This window comes from Poecile atricapillus, chromosome 2 (assembly GCF_030490865.1).
Source record: "Poecile atricapillus isolate bPoeAtr1 chromosome 2, bPoeAtr1.hap1, whole genome shotgun sequence".
Lineage (NCBI taxonomy): Eukaryota > Metazoa > Chordata > Aves > Passeriformes > Paridae > Poecile > Poecile atricapillus.
In genome coordinates this window covers 125,006,714-125,029,835 of record NC_081250.1, presented here as the reverse complement: position 1 = coordinate 125,029,835, position 23,122 = coordinate 125,006,714, and the positions used below count along the sequence as shown (strand labels likewise).

At 39.5% G+C, this 23,122-nt stretch overlaps 1 protein-coding gene across 3 annotated transcripts in view; it reads left to right on the top strand.

The window, feature by feature from the left end:
• TPD52 (tumor protein D52) overlaps window positions 1-23,122 on the top strand; it is a 120,496-nt gene that overhangs the window by 33,814 nt on the left and 63,560 nt on the right. For 2 of the 3 annotated variants that reach the window (XM_058832606.1, XM_058832605.1), the window contains exons 5-6: window positions 3,596-3,644; window positions 4,769-6,263. In XM_058832606.1, the coding sequence (XP_058688589.1) occupies window positions 3,596-3,644; window positions 4,769-4,885 (166 nt within the window). In that variant the 3' untranslated portion in view covers window positions 4,886-6,263. Of the gene's footprint in view, window positions 1-3,595; window positions 3,645-4,768; window positions 7,833-23,122 lie in introns of those variants that run through there. The other variant, XM_058832607.1, reaches the window with a different exon arrangement.

Here is a 23,122-nt window from a genome sequence, read left to right as displayed (position 1 = left end):
TGGACTATTGCACTGGACAAGTACAAGCACAGACTCAGAGCTGTCTTCTACTTCAGGAATACCTTAAGAGTGTCCTAAGTACTCCAGTTAGTGGCTCTGTGGGTGCTGAGTACAGTTTATCAGAAACTGGGCCACTGGGAGGGAATGTAACAGTATCAGAGAAGTCCACACTGTTGGTGTGCTTCTTAGGAAGAATCATGGTGATGGAAATGCAAGGTATTGTTATAAATTCAGGGACAGCTGTGTTTAGAAAACACAACAGAAGTGTGAAGAATTAGTGATGTTGAAGATCTTAGCTGCACTTGAAACAAAAGATTAAAAGCCTTTTAAGTTTTTTTGGTTTTTTGCAAGAACCAAATTAATCTGGAATTCAGCTGGTGAATTCAGGTCCAAAGGCTATATGACTACCCAAGGCCAACTCTGAACTTCAGAAAGGTTTAGATGCCTAAATTCTTTCCTGGAAGTGAGAGTTGATGGGCCTGATACTTGAACTAATACTGAATATGCAGGTGCATTTTTGTTCTGAAACTCTTACACTGACTTCATTGTGGCTTTACTTTCCCTGTATTGTTTTGGTTGAGGGACTTCTCAGCTATAGTGGTGTGATTTCTTTCATGTTGGACTATTTCTATGTATTCCAAGCAGCAAACATCACATGCAGGTCTTTATTTGGGCACTGCAAAGTGATTTAATAGGAAGCTGCAAAAGCGAGTGAGGCAGCTGCTGGAGCTGTGGTTTAGTTAGTTTTGGTGTAGCTCTGTAATAAAACCTGCCATATAGCAGGCCCAGAACTTGTATTAATTCATGTGACAATGAAGAATATAAATTACAGTCTAGAAGACAATCAGCTTGTCTGTGTTCTGGAAAAGCCTGTGAAACCCAGACTATCCATAAAAATGAAACACAGGAGAAAAGGGGTTGGGGAAATAGAAGAAACAGAGCTGTGCATTACTGACATGTCAGGAAAGCATCTGGCCTTGTGTATCTGATTCCCAGTACGCTGTAACTACAAATGAACCTATAGTTGTGCATCTGCCTTAAAAGATTTCAACCTTAAGAGAACTTTGTTGTTTTTACTGATGAGACCTCATAAAGAATCTCTTAAAACTTGTTCTGAAATAAACAGAGATTTTTTCTTCTTTGAATATATCTTCCATTGATTGTGCTGAGATGCTAATTGAAAGTTTGGAGGTACATCTTAAAAGAGAGCTGTTCCCCTTCCCTCCTCTCCTCCCTTAGCAACTGTCTGGAAAGTATTCTCTTGAAAGACATCATAACGCCCAGACAAATTCTGACATTCCATATATAGTTATGAAAAACTGAGATAAATCACTTGTAATAATTTTAAGTTACTGTTGTGGTATTTGGTAAGAAATTTTTAATGTATAAGGCTTGTTTGTATCTGCAGCAAACAGGGATTTTCTGTATGGAACTAAATTAGATGCCAGGTGGTGTCGAGGCTATTTGGGAGCTCCTTCATCTATATATCCAGTTACCTTCTAGGAGTAGACGTGTTTTCTTGCTAGACAAACAGTAACTGTATAGCAACACTGGCAGGTTATAGAAATCCTCCATGAACTTCAGAACACAGGACCAGAACTTTATCCCTGCTCCCAGCATAAACCTGACCTTGAATACTGACTGATGTGACTGCTTTTGTTGGATATTATATATTGATGAGTAGATAACTTGTATCGATGAATGTAAGAAACTTACTGAACTGAAAGGGAAGCCTTCTGGATGTAGAGTAATTCTTTCAGTAGGAAGATCAGCTGATTAATAAGACTCTCAAGTGTTTGCTACTTGTACTTGCTATCGCCAAAACTGTAAATGCAGCATGACTCCTGTTGCTTCTGAAACTTGAGCAGACAGACAACAGTAAGCTAAGTAGAACAAATACTAACAAGCATGGCACCTGAATCTGTCTAAAAGAGAAAAAGGTTGCTGCAGCTTTTGCTCTGGTGTACTTGTGTGTGTGCATGGCTAAGCAATTTAAGAAAGCAAACCCAAGCAGTTACTTAGACTGTGTAAGATGGTTTGGCTGTTTACCAAAGCTAGTTTACAGAAGTCAGCTCTCTAAGACAATTTCTTCTCAATGTAATACTTAAGCTAACGTTTCGCTTTCTTTTCTCTTAATGCTGGCATTTAGTATACGCTCCATACAACATTCAATTAGTATGCCTATTATGAGGTAATGTATGCATAATCCAGCTGTTTGGTTTATTTATTTTCATGTGTGGGATCAAGTCAGATTAAGCTTAAGTCAACTAACATAGTTTTATAAAAAAACAAAAAAAGCACCCTGCTTTGTAGTAGATTTCCCGTACTAACATATAGGATAAAATTTGTTTTATTTCTGGTTAACAGAGGTGGTTATCAAACATCTGGAAAGTGACATTTCCCTACTGTTTGGAAAACTGTAACAGCTTTTCCCTGTCTGATAGAGTGTAATGCTACTAAGTGATTCCAAGTTTAAAAGGCAGTAGCTTGGCATATATTTTGGAAATGAAAGTTACTAAAAAAACCCCTGTGGTTTCACAAAAAAGTCTCTTGGTGATCTGGAATGCTTCCCTTTTCTCTCTGCTTGCTTGGCACTGTGTCCCTCCATCTCCTGAGAGTCTGGTTTGATGCATGTGTCACTGTGTGCTTTCCCAAGGGAAAGAGTGCTGCTAACTGGGTGACCTACACAAATTCCAAGCAAAGGAAGAAGGAAAGATGTAGACTTCTTTTGAAAAATACCCTTGTCTTCAATATTTATAGAATACATTTTTGAGTAATCCTTAGTCCTGGTCCACTGAAGGCAAGCATTTTCCATCTTATGTAAAGGCAGAAAAAGTGTACAAAGTGTTGCACAAATTTGCACATAGCTACTTCGAGCAGTAAGCCACTCTTATGACCCTAATGAATTATTATTAATTAATAATTATAATTAATGAATGATAATTAATTATTATCTAGCCCTCAGCACTGGAAATTCCAAGCTGTCCTGCTTTTTGTGTGCAGAACTTACTATTTGTAATTACAGCTGCCTTTGGCACTTAAAGGCAAGGGAGAATCTCACATAAACTGAACATGTTAGAAGAAAATGCCACTGTGAAGCATGTTTTATTTATTGAACATGTAGCAAAGTAAACTGAATTAGTTTTCCTGTAAAAAGGGAACAAACTGTGATGAGCTCTCTTCAGCAATAATGTATTACGCTAACCAGAAGTGATGACTAAGATTTTCTGAACAAATGCTTTAGGCCAGAAATGTGTTTGAAATCACTGGGAATAATAAGCTAAACCTAAAATACTTGCTAGTTCTCCCTTTCAAGTTGATATGAAGGATCCTATTGCTAGACCTGGCAATGTTTAGTTGCCAAACATGAAAGTGAGCCTGCAATTTGAGTATGTTTGAATTTTAGTTTTGTAGTACTTGGGGCGATCCAGATGTAAACTATTTTTTGGCTATCTTTAAAACAGGGAAAGATCCCCGAACAAATCTCATGTTGCTGTTGGGAAAAAGCAATTGTCTACTTGTTTTGTGATGTTTATGGATTAACTAGATGTGATTTTAATTCTGTGGTTCCTTTTTTTTTTTTTTATTTTCATAGAAATTCTCCTACTTTCAAATCCTTTGAGGAAAAAGTTGAAAACTTCAAGGTAAGACTTTCTAAAACACCTTGGTGATTGTGGAGCTGTGAATGTGGAGAAAAGACTCAAGTGGATTCTGGGCAGCCTATTTTTAAGTTACTGGTAAACTGTTGAAGAGGTGCTTAGATGATCATCTTTTAAAGTGCTGTGGAGATGGTTTCTCTGCCTAATGATTTTCAAATAAAATAATGGGGCTGCCTGCACCTCATACAGGATGATGCCTTTAGAAGAACTAATAGCCAGGTAACCTGTACAAAGAACTAGTATTAGGTATCCAAAATAATTAATACCTAATACTAGGTATCCAGAATTGTCTAGGCTTTTATTTCATGCCTTTCTAGGGACTAATATCCTACTCAGGAGAATAGCTTGGGATACGTGTCTCACTTCTGGCATAAAAGGCAAAAGGCCCTTGCACCTTTTTTACTTCACTCCCAAAAGCCTCAAGTGCCAGAAACAACCATTAATAACTTCTCCAGGTAAAAACTCACTTTAAAAATAACTAATCTGTGTAATCAGAACCAGATTTGACTTCTCCTGGGCACACTGGGCTGGATGAGAAGCATGCAAGTGATAGCAAGGGGAACTAGGCCTTCTCATGCAACTAATTGGCATTAATACCCCTGCAGTCCCACAGAGTGTGTGCTGCAGAGGGAAGTGAAAAGACAAACACGTTACCTGGAGAAAATAAAATAGTTGCTTTGTTCCTCTAAAGATCTCAGGAATTGCTGTTGAGACTCAAAACTGTCCAAAGTTCTTTCTTGAGAAATATAGTAGTGAGTTTTTACTCTTAATCTCCTAAAGACTTCATGGATTGAAGGGCTCCGTACCTTTTTCCATTTGTAACTGAGGGTGTGTCAACCTTTGGACTCTGGAATCAGCCCTGGAATAAGGGCTGCTTCATGTATCTTAAAGTCAAAGGGAGACTGCTGTGTTAATCTGCTGGTGAGTGTTTCCTGCCCCAGATATGTACAGATTTGTTTTAAGAATATTGTGGAGGTCTCCTAGACCTGGAAAAGCTGCTTTGTTGAAGAGAGTTATTAAACTCACACAGATACTGGTTTTGTACAGTTAAGCATGTTTGGCCTGCCAAGTAACTACTATGCTTTGTTGGGGTTCTCTCTATGTTCTAGTCTAAAGTTGGAGGAAGCAAACCTGCTGGGGGAGACTTTGGAGAAGTTCTCAACTCTGCTGCAAATGCCAGTGCCACAGAAACTATTGCAGAACAGACAGAGGAAGAGACCCACTGAGACTTTTGCCTCTGTCCTGCTACCCACTGCCAGATGCTGCAAGGAAAAACCAAGCACAGTTGTAATATTCTCTGCGCTCTTTCCACTGGATGTGCTTTTATTTAGCACGTAGTTATTTTACCCGATTTACTGATACCAAGCTTGTTTGTGGGTTCAAACTATTTTTGAAACTATAATACATTGTTTGGGGTTTTGTGTGGGAAGGGGAATTTCTATGCCTTTCAAGCGTATAAAGGACTTACCTGTAATTTGAAGACAACCTTTAAAATATAGCAATGAAAAAAACTCTTTTGAGAAGTTAATTATATTGTACAGATACTGTGGATACATAATTTCTTTTCCATCTGTAGCTATTGCTCAAATTAACCCTTATAAATCTGCTGCTGCTGCCAAACTGAAGCTTGTTACTTCAGTCCCTTGTGATTGTTTCAGTTGAGTGTTGCCTGCAAGGGACACTGGACTAGGAGACCGGACAAGGAGGGAGGGATCACTCCCAGCTAAAGAAAGGATTTCAGTTTCAGCAGGCTTTACACAGGTTATAGCAGGATCACACATAGGTAGGAATGTACTGTCTTTTGAGCGTGTTCCTCATACAGCAGGTATGGATAAGTAACACAGAACATGTAAAACTTACCCATCTGTCTGTGCATTGTCCACCTCAGAAACTTCTGACCAATGCAGATGGAAGCAAGATGCCTCATAGCGCTGGTTTGGTTCAGTCACCATAACATTTTCAGCCTTGTTTTTTGTACAGGATGTCACTGTGGTAAGATTACACTCTTCTGAACATTTGACCAGTCACAAATAGATTCATCATTCACATGTGGTGGTGTCACAGTCACACTAACAAAGCATGGAATGGAAGAAAAAGCCTGACTCCAGAAGTGGTTCATTTTTAGTCATCAAGAGAATTGCTCCTGTATTCTAATGTTGTTTCCCTTGTAGGCTGGACCCTGAAAACATCTGCTACACCATCTTACTCTTTTTTTATGTATTTAAGGCCTGTACCTCAAGAATACATCTGTTCCTGTTCCCAGAAGTCTGTTTTGAGAGGTGCACAGTGTCATCGCTCAGCATAGGTCTCCTAAAAGATGTGCCCTCCTACATCTTGTTTTGTCTGCTGTACTCCTCCAATTTCTTGTTTCATGTGTTTCTGCCACATGGTTAGGACATTTTATCACCGTGCTTAGAATTGGAAACAAGTTTTGCTACATATGTGTGAAATCCATGAAACTTCAACTGCCACAGTTGTCTGGAGGAAAAAAGTTGGCTCCTGACAACCTTGCTATCATGTCAAATGTAGAATGTATGCTTAATTACATGTGAGAAGCTTAATAAAATTGTATGTGAGGAATGTATTGTCCTGTGAACATGGAGGATAATGTAAAAAAGTAAGGAAATTTTATTTCTAATTGAAACAGTCCTTTAAGTTTGGTTCAAAGCAATGCTGATAGATACTACTGCACTGCCGGGAATCTGTGGCTTAGCTTGGCATTTCTAGAGAAGACTGAGCCTACATTGCCTTCTAGTGGCTTACACAGAATTACAAATCACAGAATTTTTAGGGTTGTAAGGGACCTCTGGAGTTCATCTAGCCCCAACTCCTGTTGAGGCAGGGTCACCTCTAGAGCAGGTTGCACAGGAATGTGCCCAGGCAGGTTTTGAATGTCTCCAGAGTGAAAATCCATTACATTCTTTGGCAACCTGTTCCAGTGCTCTACCACTACATAAAATTAAACTGCCCTGGTTACATCATGAAGTTCGGAAAACAGGTTGACATGTTCCCTCATCCTCTGACAGCTCCACTGTGACAAAGGAGCAGAGAATAGAATGTATAAAGAGAATGGAGCTCTTCCTCTTTTGGATCAATAACCATGTAGGGCAGGTTCTTCTGGAACATGATCTTATTGGATAGGTCTTTTATTTGTTTATCTAACTGACAAAGAGAAATGTCATCTAGTCCAGAGTTGAGCTTTCTGTTTTCTGAAGGAAGGCTTTTTATTTTTTTATAGGACATATCTCAGTCCTTTTATAGGAACACATTATTACACTCCAGGAGCTTTTGCTGCATCTTCCTCTGCCCATACTTTCTTTTTCTTGATGGAGGTGGTTTTGGGGCTGCTGAAGCTTTGAAACACAAATCAATTTGAAACACAGAATCAATTAGGCTGGAAAATACCTCTGAGGGCAGGGAGCCCAACCTATGACCAAGCAGCACCTTGTCGACTAGACCATAGCACTAAGAGGGGCTCCAAAAGGAATGGCAGAAGGTTGCGTCAGGGAATGCTCAGGTTCGGTCTTACAAGAAGGTTTTTTACCCAGAGGGTGTTTGGGCACTGGAACAGGCTTCCCAGAGAAGTGGTCACAGCACCAAGCCTGGCAGAGTTATGAAGGGTTTGGACAGTGCTCTCAGGCACAGGGTGTGACTCCTGGGGGACACCTGTGCAGGACCAGGCGTTGAACTCGATAATCCTTGTGGGTCCCGTCTAACTCAGGTTATTCTACGAAGTGCCACGTCCAGTCCTTCCTTAAACATCTCCAGGGGTGGTGACTCCACCCCCTCCTTGGGCAGCACACTGCAACGTGTAATTACCTTTCCCGTGAAGAAATTCTCCCAGATGTCCAGCCCACTCTTTCCCTGGCGCGGCTCCAGCTCCGTTCCCCCATCCAGTCGTTGTCGCCTGGGGGCAGCATGGCGCCCGCCGTCCCTCACCCAAGATGGCGCCGCCCGCCTCAGCCCGGCGCGCTGCGCCTGCGCGGGGGGCGGATGCACCGCCCCCGCTCAATGATGGCGGCGGCGCTGCGGGGCCGCGCGGCTCGGCCATGGCGGCTGCTGGTGCCCGCGGTCCGCAGGGGCAGCGGGGCCGCGCCGGGAGCCGCCGAGACTCCTCCGCAGCGAACGGAGCAGGGCCCGGGCAGCGGCACCGCGGGCTCTGTTCCCCGGCAGGTGAGGGCGCGAGGGGATTGAGCCGGGGCAGCATCCTCGGCCCTAGTGAGGCCACGCCTGGAGTGCTGTGTCCAGTTCTGGTCTCCTCAGTATAAAAGAGACGAGGAGCTGCTGGAGAGGGACCAGCGGAAGGCTGGAAGGATGAGGAGAGGTCTGGAGCATCTCCCTTACCAGGGGAGGCAGCAGGAGCTGGGCCTGTTCAGTCGGAGAAGACAAGACTGAGAGGGGATCTCATCAATACATATAAATACCTCAAAGGCAGGTGCCAACAGGATGGTGCCAGAGTGTTTTCAGTGGTGCCTAGCGATAGCATAGGGGAAAATGGCCATAAACTAAAGTACAAGAAGTTTCACCTCAACACGAGGAAGGACTTCTTTGCAATGAGGGTGGCAGAGCACTGGAACAGGCTGCCCGGGGAGGTTGTGGAGTCTCCCTCTCTGGACACATTCAAAACCAGGAAACCCACCTGGATGCATTCCAGTGTCACCTGCTCCAGGTGACCCTGCCTTGGTAGGAGAGTTGGACTGGATGATGTCCAGATGTCCTTTCCAACCCTAATAACTGATTGTCTCTTCTCACCGCTTCGCCCTGCTTAATCAATAGCCTGCAGAAACAGGACATCTCATATTTCTTTTTAAGATGCTCCTACAAAAATGTAATGTAGAAGGCATGCAAGCAGTTTTGGTTGTGTAGAATGCTGCATGGGCAAAGCTGTGTTCTGGCTTTTTACAGGCTAGCAAGGGAGGATGTGGAAAATCTCTTACTGGTTTTATTGGGTCAGATCAAAGACCTGTTAAACCAGTATTCCAGAGACTTTTAGTGGAAATATATAGGCTTTTTATGAGTGAAACACCTGTAGAATTGTACATGTGTGAAGCCAGGATAAGGAACATCAGGATGAGGGTTGAAAGGATGCTGCATATTATTGTGAAAACCCACAGTTCTCTGGGAAGCTGTCTTTAGCAGTAAAATTAGGATGGTGTGCTTGGCAAGGCCTGCACTCTGGTAAGCTGCAGCACGAATGATTCGTCAGGAGCAAACTCTGCTCCTGATGTGCACAAGGGGGGGTTACAGGTTTGTGTCCCATATCTTCTGTGCCATTTGTTTTCCTGTTACTCCACCATGAATCAGTTGTGGAGAGAGAAATGCTATTTATTGAGGGTGCAGTAAGTAGAATTCTGGAGCAAAGGATCACCCCGTCAACAGCTGCTGACTCCTGAAGGGTGTAAGGGTGTAAGCCCTTGACTGATGGGTGTAAAAGATTAGTCCGAAACCTAGTTCACCATTACCAGACAGGAATAATGTCAGAGGTCTGGTGAAGCCTTGATAGCTGACAACCTTCATCCTCAGTGTTGTACCCAAATGGATTTTCCCCAGATGCTTGTTGGGAATCCAGGGGTATGGGAGTGTGAGAGGATGGAACTTGGGAAAGAGTGAGTGGTAAAATAAATTTAGAGATTTTATGAATAACCATCGCTTTCTCACGCAGTGCACTGAGTTTTGTCATGGTGATTTTTCCCATAGCTTGTGACAGTGCCCATTAGCAGACAGGTAGGGAAACAGAAAAAAGATCTTTGTGTGTACTGACATATTCCAGAATATCTCTTCCAGACTGAAAACCCCTGACCTCTGTTTATTCCTCAGGTGGAAGTGGTTCCATGCTGGTGTTTATCCTTGACAGTCATCTTTTTGTAACTTTTTTCAGTTCTGTTTGACCACACCTGTTTCTGAGATTATTTGAAATGTGTTCAGCAGGATATGGATATTAATGCTGTGAATTATTATGACAGGACTTGTTTGGTACTGCAGGTCGCTGAATCCAAGACCCGATATCCCAAATTACTGCATAGTCCATAACATTCAGTTTTCCATTGAAAATCCACTTTACTAGCAAGGCTGGCTGTGCAAAGATCAAAAGTTTTCCTAACTCATGGACTCAGGTGGTGTCCAAGGCGATGTCCACAGAAGAGTTTAAGAACAGAATCACTTGATGTAGCTGTAGTAGCTGAATGCTACTTTGGGGATTTGGGGATTCCCTTTTTGTTTTTCTGTTGAAGTGAGTAGCTGGAAACATTATTTTCTATCTACATAATCTCTTTCTATCTGTAAATGAATTGTTATCAAGCTGTTAAAGCTTCTTAACTAACTCAAATGTTCTATTGTATTCACAACATCATTTTCAAATGGAATTGTATACACGAATACATAATGCATTACTAGAAATCAAACTAGGGTTTTGAAATGAATATCTGGACTACAACTCTGAATTTCTGTACACTTTGCTGAGCTACTTTTTCACTTGAGCCAGAAAGAAAGTAGCTTGCTTTGCAGTGCCTAGTGATGTTCAAAGCATAATAATGAGATGAAGATTATCATGAGTCTACTTTCATGCTGCTCTTAGCCCAGGTAGTGCTCAGTGAGTCTGAGTGTGATTGTTTATTCACTGATTGCTCTTTGAGGAATTTACTGAAGAGGGAGTGGGTTTTGGTGAAAATGAGTTAGTGGTAGAAGGTAGCATGAAACAAGAGGGAAATGAAAGGGATCTGACTGCAGTGTAATCTGTTCATTTTGTGTAATTTTCTTGAAATCATGCCATCACCACTTTTACCTGATACTTGATTATTAGAAAGTATGTTACTTGGTAAATAAACTTTCCATAGCTAGGAGCAGTCCTGATGGTACTTTGGTAAAGCTGGGTAATACTTATGGTAGGATGCACTGAATGCTGATGGAAAAACTCAAATATTCAGAAGATTTTTTGATAAGATCCTTCTAAGAGGAGCACACACTTCCTTCTGGAGAGGGTGTGATAACTTTAGCTGTAGTCCCTTCTGGGGGTCACAGCAACTGCAGAATCTGTTCTTTGAAGCAGGGGGAATGTGGCCTTGCTCATCCCATACCTGAACTACAGTCAGAGGAAAACTTGTGTTCCTTATCTGAGCTGACAAGTAGTGCCTGTCTTTCGCTGTGCTTCATCCTCTAAGAGCCAGAGGTGGTGTTTGGATTCTTTGTGTTTTTCTTTCTTTTTGGAAGATGCTTGGTAATGTTTCTGTATGGGTTTCCTCTGTCAGCTGTTCATTCATTTTTGAAACTGGATGAACTGGCTGATATTTTGGTTGGCAGTGGCTTAGGTTAGGCAAATATAAGTAAACTTGATAAATGGGCATGTTGACGTGTTTGTCTTCAGATGATTCAAAAAACATGGTGATGATATTTTTCCTAGGCAGCTCTTTTAAGTGTTTTTGCAGCAATGTGTGCTGCTGACCATACCTCAGAGTTGCCTGGTGGTGTCTCTGCTGTTTGTAATTCTTTAGGTGTTTGTGTTTGTGTTTAGCTTTCACCTTCAGTTTACAGTTCTGTTGTTACTGTTTTGTAAATAGTGAAATTTACAGACAAGGCACTTAAATGTTGATTAAAATTGTTGAAAAGGTAGCAACTTGGTAATCCCAATATTCTGATAAACCCTTACAGACAGCTTGCTTCTTGCTGTGTTTCCCTTTTGCATTTTTATATTTAAGTTTTGCATTATAAACAAAGGAAAAAAGACAGGTTTAAAGTTCTTTTTTTCCTTTATGGAATTGCTTAATGAAATATCTTAGAAAGACCAATGCTGTAAGTGTTACCTTCATTAATGGACTAAAGCTGCTTGCCTAGTAAAATAGGAAACCTTGTCTTTAGGAAGGACGAGATGATTTTTGATACAGATAGAGAAATGTTTTTTGAGCTGTGTTGTTAGCTCAGTTACCAAAGTTTGAAGAAAATGTAAGAATAAAGACACTAATTAAGAATAAATGCACTTTTTTCCTTCACTGTGAACTAAGTAGTCTAAAAATGTTTCAGATATGAGTGGTGAAGTTAGTCAAGTGTTCTTTTAGGTGGAAATGGGCTATCATTAAGTTAACTTTGCTGCTAATCCGCTATATGTGTCACAGTGTGATAAAGCTGCTCTGATGGGACTTTTTCATGTGAGAGTAGCAGGGTACAAGCATCAGGTGCGTGTCAGGGGCTGGTTACACGAGCAGAAAGTTGTCCTTGCTCAAAGGGAGGGATGTGCAGCGCCTGGCTCGGCCGGGCTGCGGGGCCCAGCTGGGCAGGGAGGCTGCAGCCAGGCCTGGCTGAACATCCCCGCCCGGCACAGCAGAGGGCGCCGCTGGTTTCCAGATAGCGCAGCAAAAGCAGCGCGGTGGAGGAATTTCCTATTTAATTCCTTGAATACCGTGTTGGAAGGGAAAGCGGGTATTAAGAAGAAACGTAACTGATTTAGTGTAAAGTTCAGATAGAAGGGTTTGGATTGGTATCAGTATATTATAATATCTAATTTCTGAAAGGAAGAGATTGGAAATTATTCTTCCAGGCAGATACATGTTTTTAAATTAACTTAGCCGTGGGTTCTTTGTGAAAGGATTAGTAAATTTGAGGAAGATGTCTGTATATTTAAGTGTCACTATTTAAAAAATGAAATATCAGTATTCATTAAGAAAGAAAATACAAAAATATTTTCATAGGCCATATAAAGAGCAGTTTTTTCTGTTTATATTTTAGGGGAGAAATTAAAAACTGAAACACAAAAGTGACAAGTTAAAAGGAATGTATTACATTTCTGAAAGCCACATGGGTATCTTTATAAAGAATGTGTAGTTGTCTTGCTTGTGCAGTATTTGGACATCCACAGTTTAAAATAAATGTGTGACACTGGACATTTTGAAATCAAATAGTAAAAAAAAAATTAGAATTATTTTCATCTAATAATTGATGGTAAATATTTCTCAGTCTGCCCACCTAAGTTAGCATTTAGAGGACGATTTTGCTGAAGTTGCAGTTATTTGAGAGCAAAAATGCTTAATATTTAGTGCAATTTTTACTTGTAATTTTCATAGTGTAATATTTCTTAGAATACCTGTAATTTTTGTGTGACTGGAGTGCTTTGCTAGTGCTAATAAATAACTAATAAATAACATTCTTTGTTCAATTACAAATATGACAGCATTTTATAAAACCTATATGCCAAGCACAGAGGTCACTGTTTCAGGTGGATTATCTTCTGGCCAGCATTCAAGTGCTGAAAACTGCTGACTGAGAGAGGGACTTGCCAGCTGTGAGGTTTGGGGGATCTGGAATGAGTAGTCTTTACCTGGAAGTTTCTCTCAATTTGCTTTGCTAAATTGTAATTCTGTGTTTGAGAAACTTGGGTTATGTGTGCTCAAGCTATGCTGTGAACATGTCCTGATGCTTTCAGGTTCGTGCTAAATAAGGACTGTGTCACAGCTGTCTCAGCATCCTCTCAGCAGGATCTGCTTGACATGCTGGTTTATATTAAAGTAGAAATGAACCTGTTTGTCCTTCTTTTGACCTCGGTGAAGGAGCAATTCTGTCTTGTGAATGCTCTGGTTGAGGCACCAAAACTTGTTTGTTCTGACTTGGGCTTGTCCCAGCTGAAGGCATAGCTGGGTCTGTCAGATGACCTGCTTTGCATGTGACAGAAGTCTTTGCATGACAGGATTTTGTAAAACTCACACAGTGTTGGGGCAGTACTCTCTGAAGGGAGTAGACAGTATTTCTGATGTTGGACAACAGAGGAATCATGCATGCTGCCCCTTTGGAGGACTTAATTATAATTAAGACAGCAACACTGTCACTGCTGCCTATCACAGTCAGGTACTCAGGAATAAAATTGATGTGGGAAGGCCCTGGACCCTTTGTCCGTGGTTGACTTGAGCAAGATGAAGATTACAGCTGGAAGAGTTGTCTCTGGAACTTGCTCCTTCAGATAACTCCGGGCTGGCGAGTGGTTGCTTTGGCATTGCTGGAGGTCCATGAGTGATATGCCTTTGATGACTGGCTGTCAGAGAGAAATCCCCAAAATTAAATGGTCTTGGGACTGCCAGTATCATGAAGAAAAGGAAGTGCATGTCAGGTGCCTAGGCTTGATTGACTGCATGTGAGATATCTGGAGGAAGGTGCATGTAACCATAATGTGACAGTGAAATAGGAATTGAAATGCTTTCTAGTGGTTACTATTATCAACAGGTTATTTACATCCCCTGTTGCTGTGGGAGATCCTGGTTATTCTCCTCTTATGACTATTGAAACAGCATTCTGTCCCCTAGGAACCTGGAAAAAAAATGTCTGGAAGAGCAGGGTAGTGATAAATGGAGAAAGGCAGATACTGGGCTCAAAACCCCATGGATTGTTCTCAGGACTGTGTGTGCTCATCTGGTTAGATTTTCTTTTTGACATAATCCACTGCAGTAGGTTCACCTACTTCCTGTGATTTAGATGCTAATGTTCTATTTATTTGCTATAAAGTTATCCTTAAAAGAAAATACAGATAAATGTTTCATGTTTTAAATTCTATATAGAAGTTATTTAATTTCAAGAAAAACAAGCTGTTTTATTGTGACCAAATTCTGTGCTATTTTGTGTTGTGAAATAAAGTCTGAGCTCAGCGTTGTTTAGTAAATGATCCACCTGGCTAGTCAACAGCATATTTTCAAAGCTGCATTTGAAATTCTTTATGAAAGTCTTGTTTTGCAGTTTCTTTGCTGTGTATCCAGTCAAAATGTGAAGATAAATGGAAAACCTTCCTTTTACTACAAGCACAAAGAAGCTGGTATTGAGTCAACCAGTGCAGCAGATTGTACATTTAGAGGACTTGTTGGCTAAGCTTTGGTGGTTTGGGTAGCATTATAGGGTGTTAGCAATATGACTTTCTGGTTTTAAATGGGCAGCTGATTGATGAAAAGTTTCAAGAAAGGACCTAGAAGCAGAAGATGCTTAATTTTTGTGATACAGCTGTGCTGACCTTCCCCTCCCCAGATGTCCTCTAATGTTTTATGCTGTTCCTCCTAAGCACATGCTCAGTTATATAAAGTCACAGGAAAAAAAGAAAAGTATGCTTTTACATTTTAGTCATGTGTGTCGCTGTATATAATACCAAAACACCCAGACTCAAACACAATAGTGTAAACCTTTAACTCTTCTGATAATGGGCAGAGATGACCATAATTGACTAAAAAAATCAACCTTATTTGCATTTACTCTGATAGCATGGTATTTGTTGTAGGACATAAAAGATTAATCTGTTAATTGAAAAAAATGGCATTTGTTTTCTGAACAGTGCTGCTACACTTGAGTTAGTAGCATGTTGTAAGGCATTGGTAAGTTAAATATGTTTACAAAGTATTTTGCATAATTATGCTCTTTCATGAGTAGAAGAATAGTTTGTATACTGCATCTCAGTGATAAGGTTATCTTCAAATAGAAAAAACCTGCAAATAGCTTTAACAATGGAGGTTTCTAGACAATGAAGAAGTTATGATACTAAAAGTACAGTTCAGGAAAACCTGTTGAATATTAGGCACAGCACCCAAATCCTATTCCTGTGATCTTATTTTTTTTCTTTTGAGATGTACATGATCCTTCTTGAAAGGTGTAATTATGAGAAACAAAGGTAGTTTTCAACATGGTATTTTACTGGTTTAGTACCACATGTATTTGGTTAATTGTTAATTGCATCTCTCTTAAAAATGTGCTTCGTTTACAATATTACATTGTTCATTATTATGGATATATATATGCACAAATAGATACGTTCAAACATATAGCACAGCTTAGATAGTTTTAATTAGAAGTTGTTCTGTATGCAAAAATTAAACTAGGTTTGGAATATGCTATATTCATCAATCAGCATTGCAGTGAGTAACTAAAATATGGAGCTTGATGGAAGGTTGTTAATGAACATAAATTTATATCAAGCAGTGTATGATGAAACTTTCATTGTTTTTAAAATTGAAGTGTAATCCTTTCCTAATCTGCAATCAAAATATGATTTTAAACACTTTTAAAAAGCATATAATTTCACTTTGGGAAGTTGGCTTAACATTTGTGTCTGTAGCCAAGCAAAATCTTCCAATGCTCTTTGCCAAGTACGACAACCCTTATAACTTCCTATAACTGTGTTTGCTTCCCTTTGGACAATGCTACTAAATATGAACAATCCTATTCTTGGTAAAAATGAAGTTTAGTACTCTCCATATTTTTTATTTTTAGGATGAGAAAGGCTGGTAAACAGGAACTGTACCTTGGACAAAATGAAGATGCTCTTCAGTGAAAAGAATTTATTCCTGCATTACATGAATTTGAAAATACCCCTGTAGATATTTTTGTGCAGTAGCTTTGTTCTTAATTACAGTTCTTCCTAGGTGGCAGCCAATGAAGCAGTACAATTCTTGTATTTCTTCTTTAGAATTTATGTGCCAGAAGGTTTTATGGCTTGTGTGGTATTTGTGTTGTTGAAAGTATAATGCACACTTACGTAGCTGAAGCTTAGACTATTGGTTTTTAGGCTGGAGATGATCACTGGGGCCATCTAGGCTATGACTGACATAAGGCACTGAATTTCAGTGAGACTTTGGCATTTACCCTAGCAAGTGTGTCTTTCAGGTAAATTTGTGGACTTAAAATTTGACAAATACTCTTTGCCCTCATGAGACCCCACCTGGAGTACTCCATCCACTTATGAGGTCGCCAGTATGTGAAAGATGGAGCAAGTCTGCATGAGGCCACAAAAATGGTTGCAGGGCTGGAGCACTGCTCCTGTGAAGAAGACGGGCTGAGAGACTTGGGGTTCTTCAGCCTGGAGAAGAGAAGGCTCTGGCAAGACCTTGCTTTGTACTTTCAACATAAAGTGTCTCTCTCAGTCTTTATTAGTAGGTCCTGTAGTGATGGGGGCAGTGGTTTTAAACTGGAAGAGGGTGGAGCTGGGTTGGACAAAAGGAAGAATGGTGGGGGTGGTGAGGTGCTGGAATAGGAAGCTGTGGATGCCCCATCCCTGGAAGTGTTCAAGGCCAGGTTGGATGGGGCTCTGAGTAACCGGGTCCAGTGGCAGATGTCCCTGCCCATTAGGACTAGGTGACCTTTAAGGTCCCTTTCAGCCCAAACCATTCTGTGAAAAAAGTGTTAATTGTAGTATGTGTGTATAAGAAAGCAACATGCAAGTTTCTATTCCAGTGTTATTTCGGTGGTTTCAGCCTTATGAGGGCAGGTAGATATCCAGCTAAATGGGATTTCCTAGAGGCTTTTTATGAGTGTTATTGTAGTTTATTTAGGTCTAAATTGATAACTAAGTAGAATATTCTTTATATTCTAGTGCTCATAGCTCAGCTGATTTCAAATGGAGAGGCAAGAGCAGCTCTGAGTACAATTAAGATTTAAAATACTGTCAGATTGTTTTGTTGAAACTGCAAAGAAGGCTTATGGAGCAGATCATGCTGTCTGAACTGTTCCACAGGGGAGAGGGTGCTCTTCTCCAGAGAGTTCAGCTCATTATGCTCACAGGTATGCTGGGACTTTGAGACTTCCAGCACGTATATGCAGTAGCACTACGAGATTTCACCTTCAAGTTAGCAGTGAGAGTGGAGTTCTGTGCACCTTAAAGCCTAATCCTGAAATACGAACAAAAACAAGGACTCAGGGCTCTCATGAGGGTTTTTTTTCAAAATACTATTAGGCTTTGACAGTAAAATATAGAATTTTATTATCTGGAGTGAAGTTGGAGTGATGCTTTGCCAAAACAGTTACTACTCATCAAGGGACTGTTAAATGCCTTATTTCAGCTTCTTACTTTCAACCTTTTTGGCTGATGACTTTTGTTTGGTTTGCTTTTTAAAATAAAACCGTATTTTTTCACTGTGCTGAGGAGAATGTATGGATGTTTCTCTTTTGATTGAAACAGCATAATTTGCTTTGCTTTTGGGTCATGCTTTAGGGGTGCTTGCAGTTTTAAAATTGTGATAAGAAATAACTGTACAATTAAAACCTGAAGTATGCAGTTTTTGAAAGTTAATAAAAAATAAATAAAGAATGAATATATAGCAGTCAATTTATCTCATAGGCAGAACAGAGCTGTTTCTCTTGCTTTTTACAATCATAAAATCTGAAAGATTTTTTTCCCTCCAATTACTACAGTTTTAGAGGAAAATCTTCTGGTGCTCTTTGTGTTCTTCTTGAATATCACTTTTGTAGTACCACATTGTATTAAAAAGTGGTTCTGTTTTCTTCTCCCCTCTCCTACATTTTTCAAAACTTACCTTTAAAAAGTTGGGTACAGATACTATCTATGTTTATTCCAAAACTATAGAATTAGGAATTTGCTACCGTTGGTGGTGCAATTCAGATAATTACTCAGGCTGGGAAGAAATGAAAGAATATGGTGTCTGCTGGAACTCTTAGTTACACTGTTATTCCTTGTACTAGCTTGTAGATATTAAATAATTAATATTAGACTAGAATCCTTATAACTAAAATAATTCCCTTATAGAATTCAGAATACACTAGCTGGTGTGGAAGTGTTGTCTTAATGGAAATTTGGCCTTGTAACAACTTTTGCATAGGAAGTGATTTCATATGAAGCTTTTTTAAAATATCTTGTGTGTATATATATATAGATATATATCTGTATATCTTGTAAATATCTAGCAGGCATACTTACAGTTTTCTCCTTGACTGATTTCAAAGCTCTTCCTTGTGACTTTGCAGTCATTAATCTTAGATTTTTCCCTAAATTACTGCTTTGAATCACAAATCCTTGTTTTATACTCTCTGTTTGGAATATTTCCCTTAAGTAGTTTTATTAAATAACACCAGTCTTGCTTTTGTTTAAGCTTTGTTCAGTATTTAGTCTTCAAAACTTTCTGTTAACAAGAAGTTTAAATCCATTCTTCACTTTAATGTTTTTGTACAGAATGAAGTGGAAAAGTCTCTTGTTTAAAGGAAACTGAAGAGGTCTGTCGTGTCTTTGTGGTTGCCCACTGTGGGTTGTAAATTGAATCTGTGGAGAAACAGCATAAACTTCAGTTTTTTGATATATTTTTTTAATGGAACAAAACCTCAGGCCACTCATTGGGGAGGAAGAAAAACCAGTCTTGGGAGGATAAATGCAAAACAGACAGTGGACTTTAAATCATAGACTCTGTGTTCATGCTGGCTTTGGTTATCATTGTGCCTGTGCTGTATGTGGGATGATGAGCTATTATTTATGAACATTAGTAGGTGAATTTTGTGGCTTTTGTATTTTGTTATGTGTATACTAGGTAAATTCTGTGTCCTTGTTTATTCTTATACAGCTTTGTCTAATCCGATCTTCCTGTTTTCTACTCTGTTTATTGTTTCACCTGTCTGTTTTATCCATAAACATTTGGAGTTTTTAAATAATAGTATTTTAAAATTTGCCTTGGTGCATATTGTGGAATTAAACATTGGCCTTGAAAAACATTCTAAAATAGCCTTATACATTTTTGGATTACTGGTGTCATGCTGGTGTCTATTGCATGTATTGTCCATGTATGAGTGGCATGTGTTAATGAGCAATTTGCAGATTGTCTTCCTTAATATTGCACATGATGAATGTCATTGGCAAATAAAAGGATAACAAGTAATTTGGTACCTTTTCCAATGGTTGTCAAATACTAAAATGGAGATGAAAAAGAGATGGTTCCTGTCTTTGTATTGCTGTTCATATTCAAGTCCAAAAGATGGTTCTGAGTTATATTTCATCTTAGACTTCTGATTTCACAGAATCATAGGATGACCTGAGTTGGAAGGAACCTAAAGGCTCATCTAGTTCCAACCCTCCTGCCATGGACAGGGACATCTTCCACTAGACCGGGTTTCTCAGAGCCCCATCCAACTTGGCCTTAAGCACTTCCAGGGCTGGAAGTGCATCCACAGCTTCTCTGGGCAACCTGTTCTTCCATGTACTACAGGATACAAGCAAGTCATGTACTGTATATTGCAAGTACAAGTATTCATCAAATTTTGTTCCTCCTTATTGTTTACTCCTTGTTATTGTATTTGTTGATAATAAACAAGTAGGTCTACCCCTGGCCTGCGGAACTGTAGTTTGTGTTGTTAGAAAAAATAATGGTAGGCACAAGCCTTGTCCAAAGGAGTAGGCTGTATAGTACTGTAGCTAGTGCTCTATACTGAAGTGGTGTTTTCTGTATCTCAGGATGTATCTAAACTCTGGGACAGGGATTAAAAAATTTGAAGGAAGGAAAAGAACAATTATGTGTCACCTTGTCCCTTGGGTAGAAGTACAGGTGGTATAGACCCAAGGTGGGCAGTGTGATATGTTTTGCCCAGTTCAGAATTACCTTAGAGGAGGAAACAAAATGTCCATGACTGCTCGAGGTGTGGAGGGCTTTGCAGGTTTAGTTGGAATGGTGTCTTAGTAGATAAAGGCTAATTCAGTGGAATGATCCTGAATATTCAAAGCTTGGTTAGTTTTTAAGAAATCTAGCTTAGGCATGTATTAGAGGTTGGCTGTATTTTTAGAGTAAGTAATAAATGCTAATGTCAGCTCTTACATTTTAGAAATATTTTTTCCCTAAATGTTTCTTTCCTACTAATAAGGGAAGCAGAGTTTTTGTTTTTCTTTGGGAAAGCTTTAAAAATCACTGGTTAGTGCTAGGCACAAAGTTGTGAACATGTTCAAAATTGAAGGTAGCAAAGTTACATGAACTTGTTTGGTTGAGGGGAGACTGAGAGCTTTTCACCCCTTAGACAAGCTAAAGGTGTGATGCCTTAAGTTTGAGTAGTTATATTCTGAGTTGAGAATAAGATACATGGAGCTTCTCAAATAGGACTTATCAGCATTAGAACAAATTGTTTAATGTATAAAAAGAGGGCAGCAACTACAGAAAACACTTTGGGATGTAATTGCTTGTATGCTTATGTGTTGAAATTTCAGTCACTGTAGTCACATGTCAGTCCACTTGGTGCTCCTCGTGAGCATTCAGTGCTGTTTCTTGGGATAACCTTAGTGTCAGGGAAACTGTGTTGATGAAAACAAAGCTTGATGGTTATTCTTCGATAAATTCAGGAGAGTTCTCAAATTGGCAATGTTTCTTGATCTGCTTCTGTATGGAAAGCTGTTAACTGTGGGATGTCAGATTTTGTGGTATAGTGTCTGAATTGGTTCTGCTGTCTCTAAGGTGATATTCTTCTGCGTGATGGAGTTCTGACTTAAATACAGCTTGTTGCATTCAAGTAAAAAATAATAAGAGAGAGAAATTTGATAAATAAACTGCATGAATCTCTATGAGATGTTACCTTAGTAATACCTTCAACACTTAAAACGATCCTAGGGTTCAGGTTTATATCTAAGCCACAGTAAACATCTTCAGTATTTAAAAGGAAGGAAAATTAAGGTTTTATGGGCTAGCAGACAGTAGAATCTTTTAGGTTGCTTGTTGAAATAAGTGCCTTATCAATATATACTTGTTCAGTGGGTAGCTTAATATGTTGGATTTTGTTTTAATATTCTTTATTGCAGGCTCCAGTCATCTTTCCTAAGTAAAGTAATACATGTTGAAAGTAATCTCAGGAGGTTATCTGTTCAGACCCCTTGCTCCAAGCAGGATAAACATAGCTGAGGTTGCTCAAGGCCTTTTCCAGTCCCATTTTGGGTATGCAAGCTGCTGGGGCCCTTAGCTATTGAGGATTCACACCAATTTATTACTGCAAGTTGGTTTTTCCATTTTATTGTTTCATGGAATTAACTTTGGACAGAAAGGTCTGTCTAGCTATGGATGATAGTGCTGAGGAAAACCAATTTGATAGTTACAGAGGGTTGTGTTCTTTGCATGCTGCTTGATGTTTATATGTCATTCACCCCTTAATTGTAGCAATCAGATTACCAATCTCCCATCTTTTCTCATACATATTTCTCACATTCCAGTGTGCATTCTACTTGCCTTTGCAAGCAGGCATAAAGCACGTAGCCTGGGTTTTCAGATATTTTGCTCAGTGGGTGGGATAGGGCCACCCTGCTTGTACAGTCATAGGCTTTGCTCCACGAATAGTATGTTGCATTCCTCCGTTGGAGTTACTTCTTTTGTTTGGATCCTACTGGGGTTTAAATCTATGACTTTTCCCCCTCTGTGGTTAATATGTATCCTCTTGGAGAGTTCTGTTGCTGAAAGACCTGCTCTTTCTTCAGTAAGTTATACATGCTGAAAGTTATTTGTATTCAAATATTTACAAAAAAACACTTTAAAATCCAGAAATTAGAAGGAAAATTAAACAGATTTGGCATTTAAGCAGGAGGGTTAAAAAAAGCCTTTATACTTCAGGTACTTGGAAAGAATGTGCCATTTATGCTTCTGAATTTTGTAATCTCCAGTTTTTGCGACTTGACATGTTATCAATGCATCATCTATCAGAGCTGCATGGCCAACACTCCTTGAGAGTCAGAAAAGTAGAGTGCTTAATAAAGTGTGTTGCCCTATTATTGTACACTGTTAGCATTTTTCCATGATGCTACTGTGGAGAATCCAGTTAAGGAGATTTAGAAGTTGTAAAGGAAAGCACTCAAAATGTCATTAAATCTCTTTAAATGTGTGAGATAAATTGCTCTTTAATGAGATCTACTCTAGGTTATGCAGAAAATGGGAGAAAATACTGCATTTTATCTCACTCAGTTTCTAGACTGTCCACAAAAGAGTCCTTGATGGCAGTAACTAATGGCATCTCTTGAGGATTATTGTATAAATAAATCAGCTATTTGTGCTCTTGAGCAGATCCTCTCCAGGATGCAGAATAGAGAGCACTGCAGACTTGTAGGCCCGTGATAGAATTCTAACAGATTCCTGGTGGCTTCTTGGAAAACTGTCCACAGTGAAGAATGGCAAAAAATTTCTTTGTACATTATCATCTGTATTTTACTTTAATCTGTTTTTAGTAGGCAATAAGCACATCTGTCACTGTGTAAAGATAGCATTTGTCACTGTTGTGTACAGACATTATTTCACAGGCAAGTTTGCACATGGGAGAATTTTTCATCTGTATATTTTCTTGCTGGGGACACAAAGAAAGAGAGATGTTATTAACTAGAATGGACCATTTTTAGGTGATGAAAACAGGAAATCCATAAGATATTAGTGTACGCATCTTCATGAAGTTCTGTGAGATTTTTTTAGTGTAGAGAGCCCTATATTAGAGGCTGTGTAGAGTGTGCCATTGTATGAAGGCAGCACGAATGAGGTGAATGCCATTTAGTGAGTGTAATTGTGATTTACTATGAATTGTATGCACTGCTTAGCAAAAAAATCTCAGTGTTGCTCAGTGTGTTCTGATATCACTGTTAATGACATCTGTGTAGATAATGTAGGAAAATCTCCTTCAGACCAAACTGAGAAGTTCTCTTGATTCTCTCTGCTAGCTCAGGCTTTGTTCAAATGATCTAAGTGTAAGAAAAGGCAGTTCATTTGGTGGTATGGATCATCTGGTGT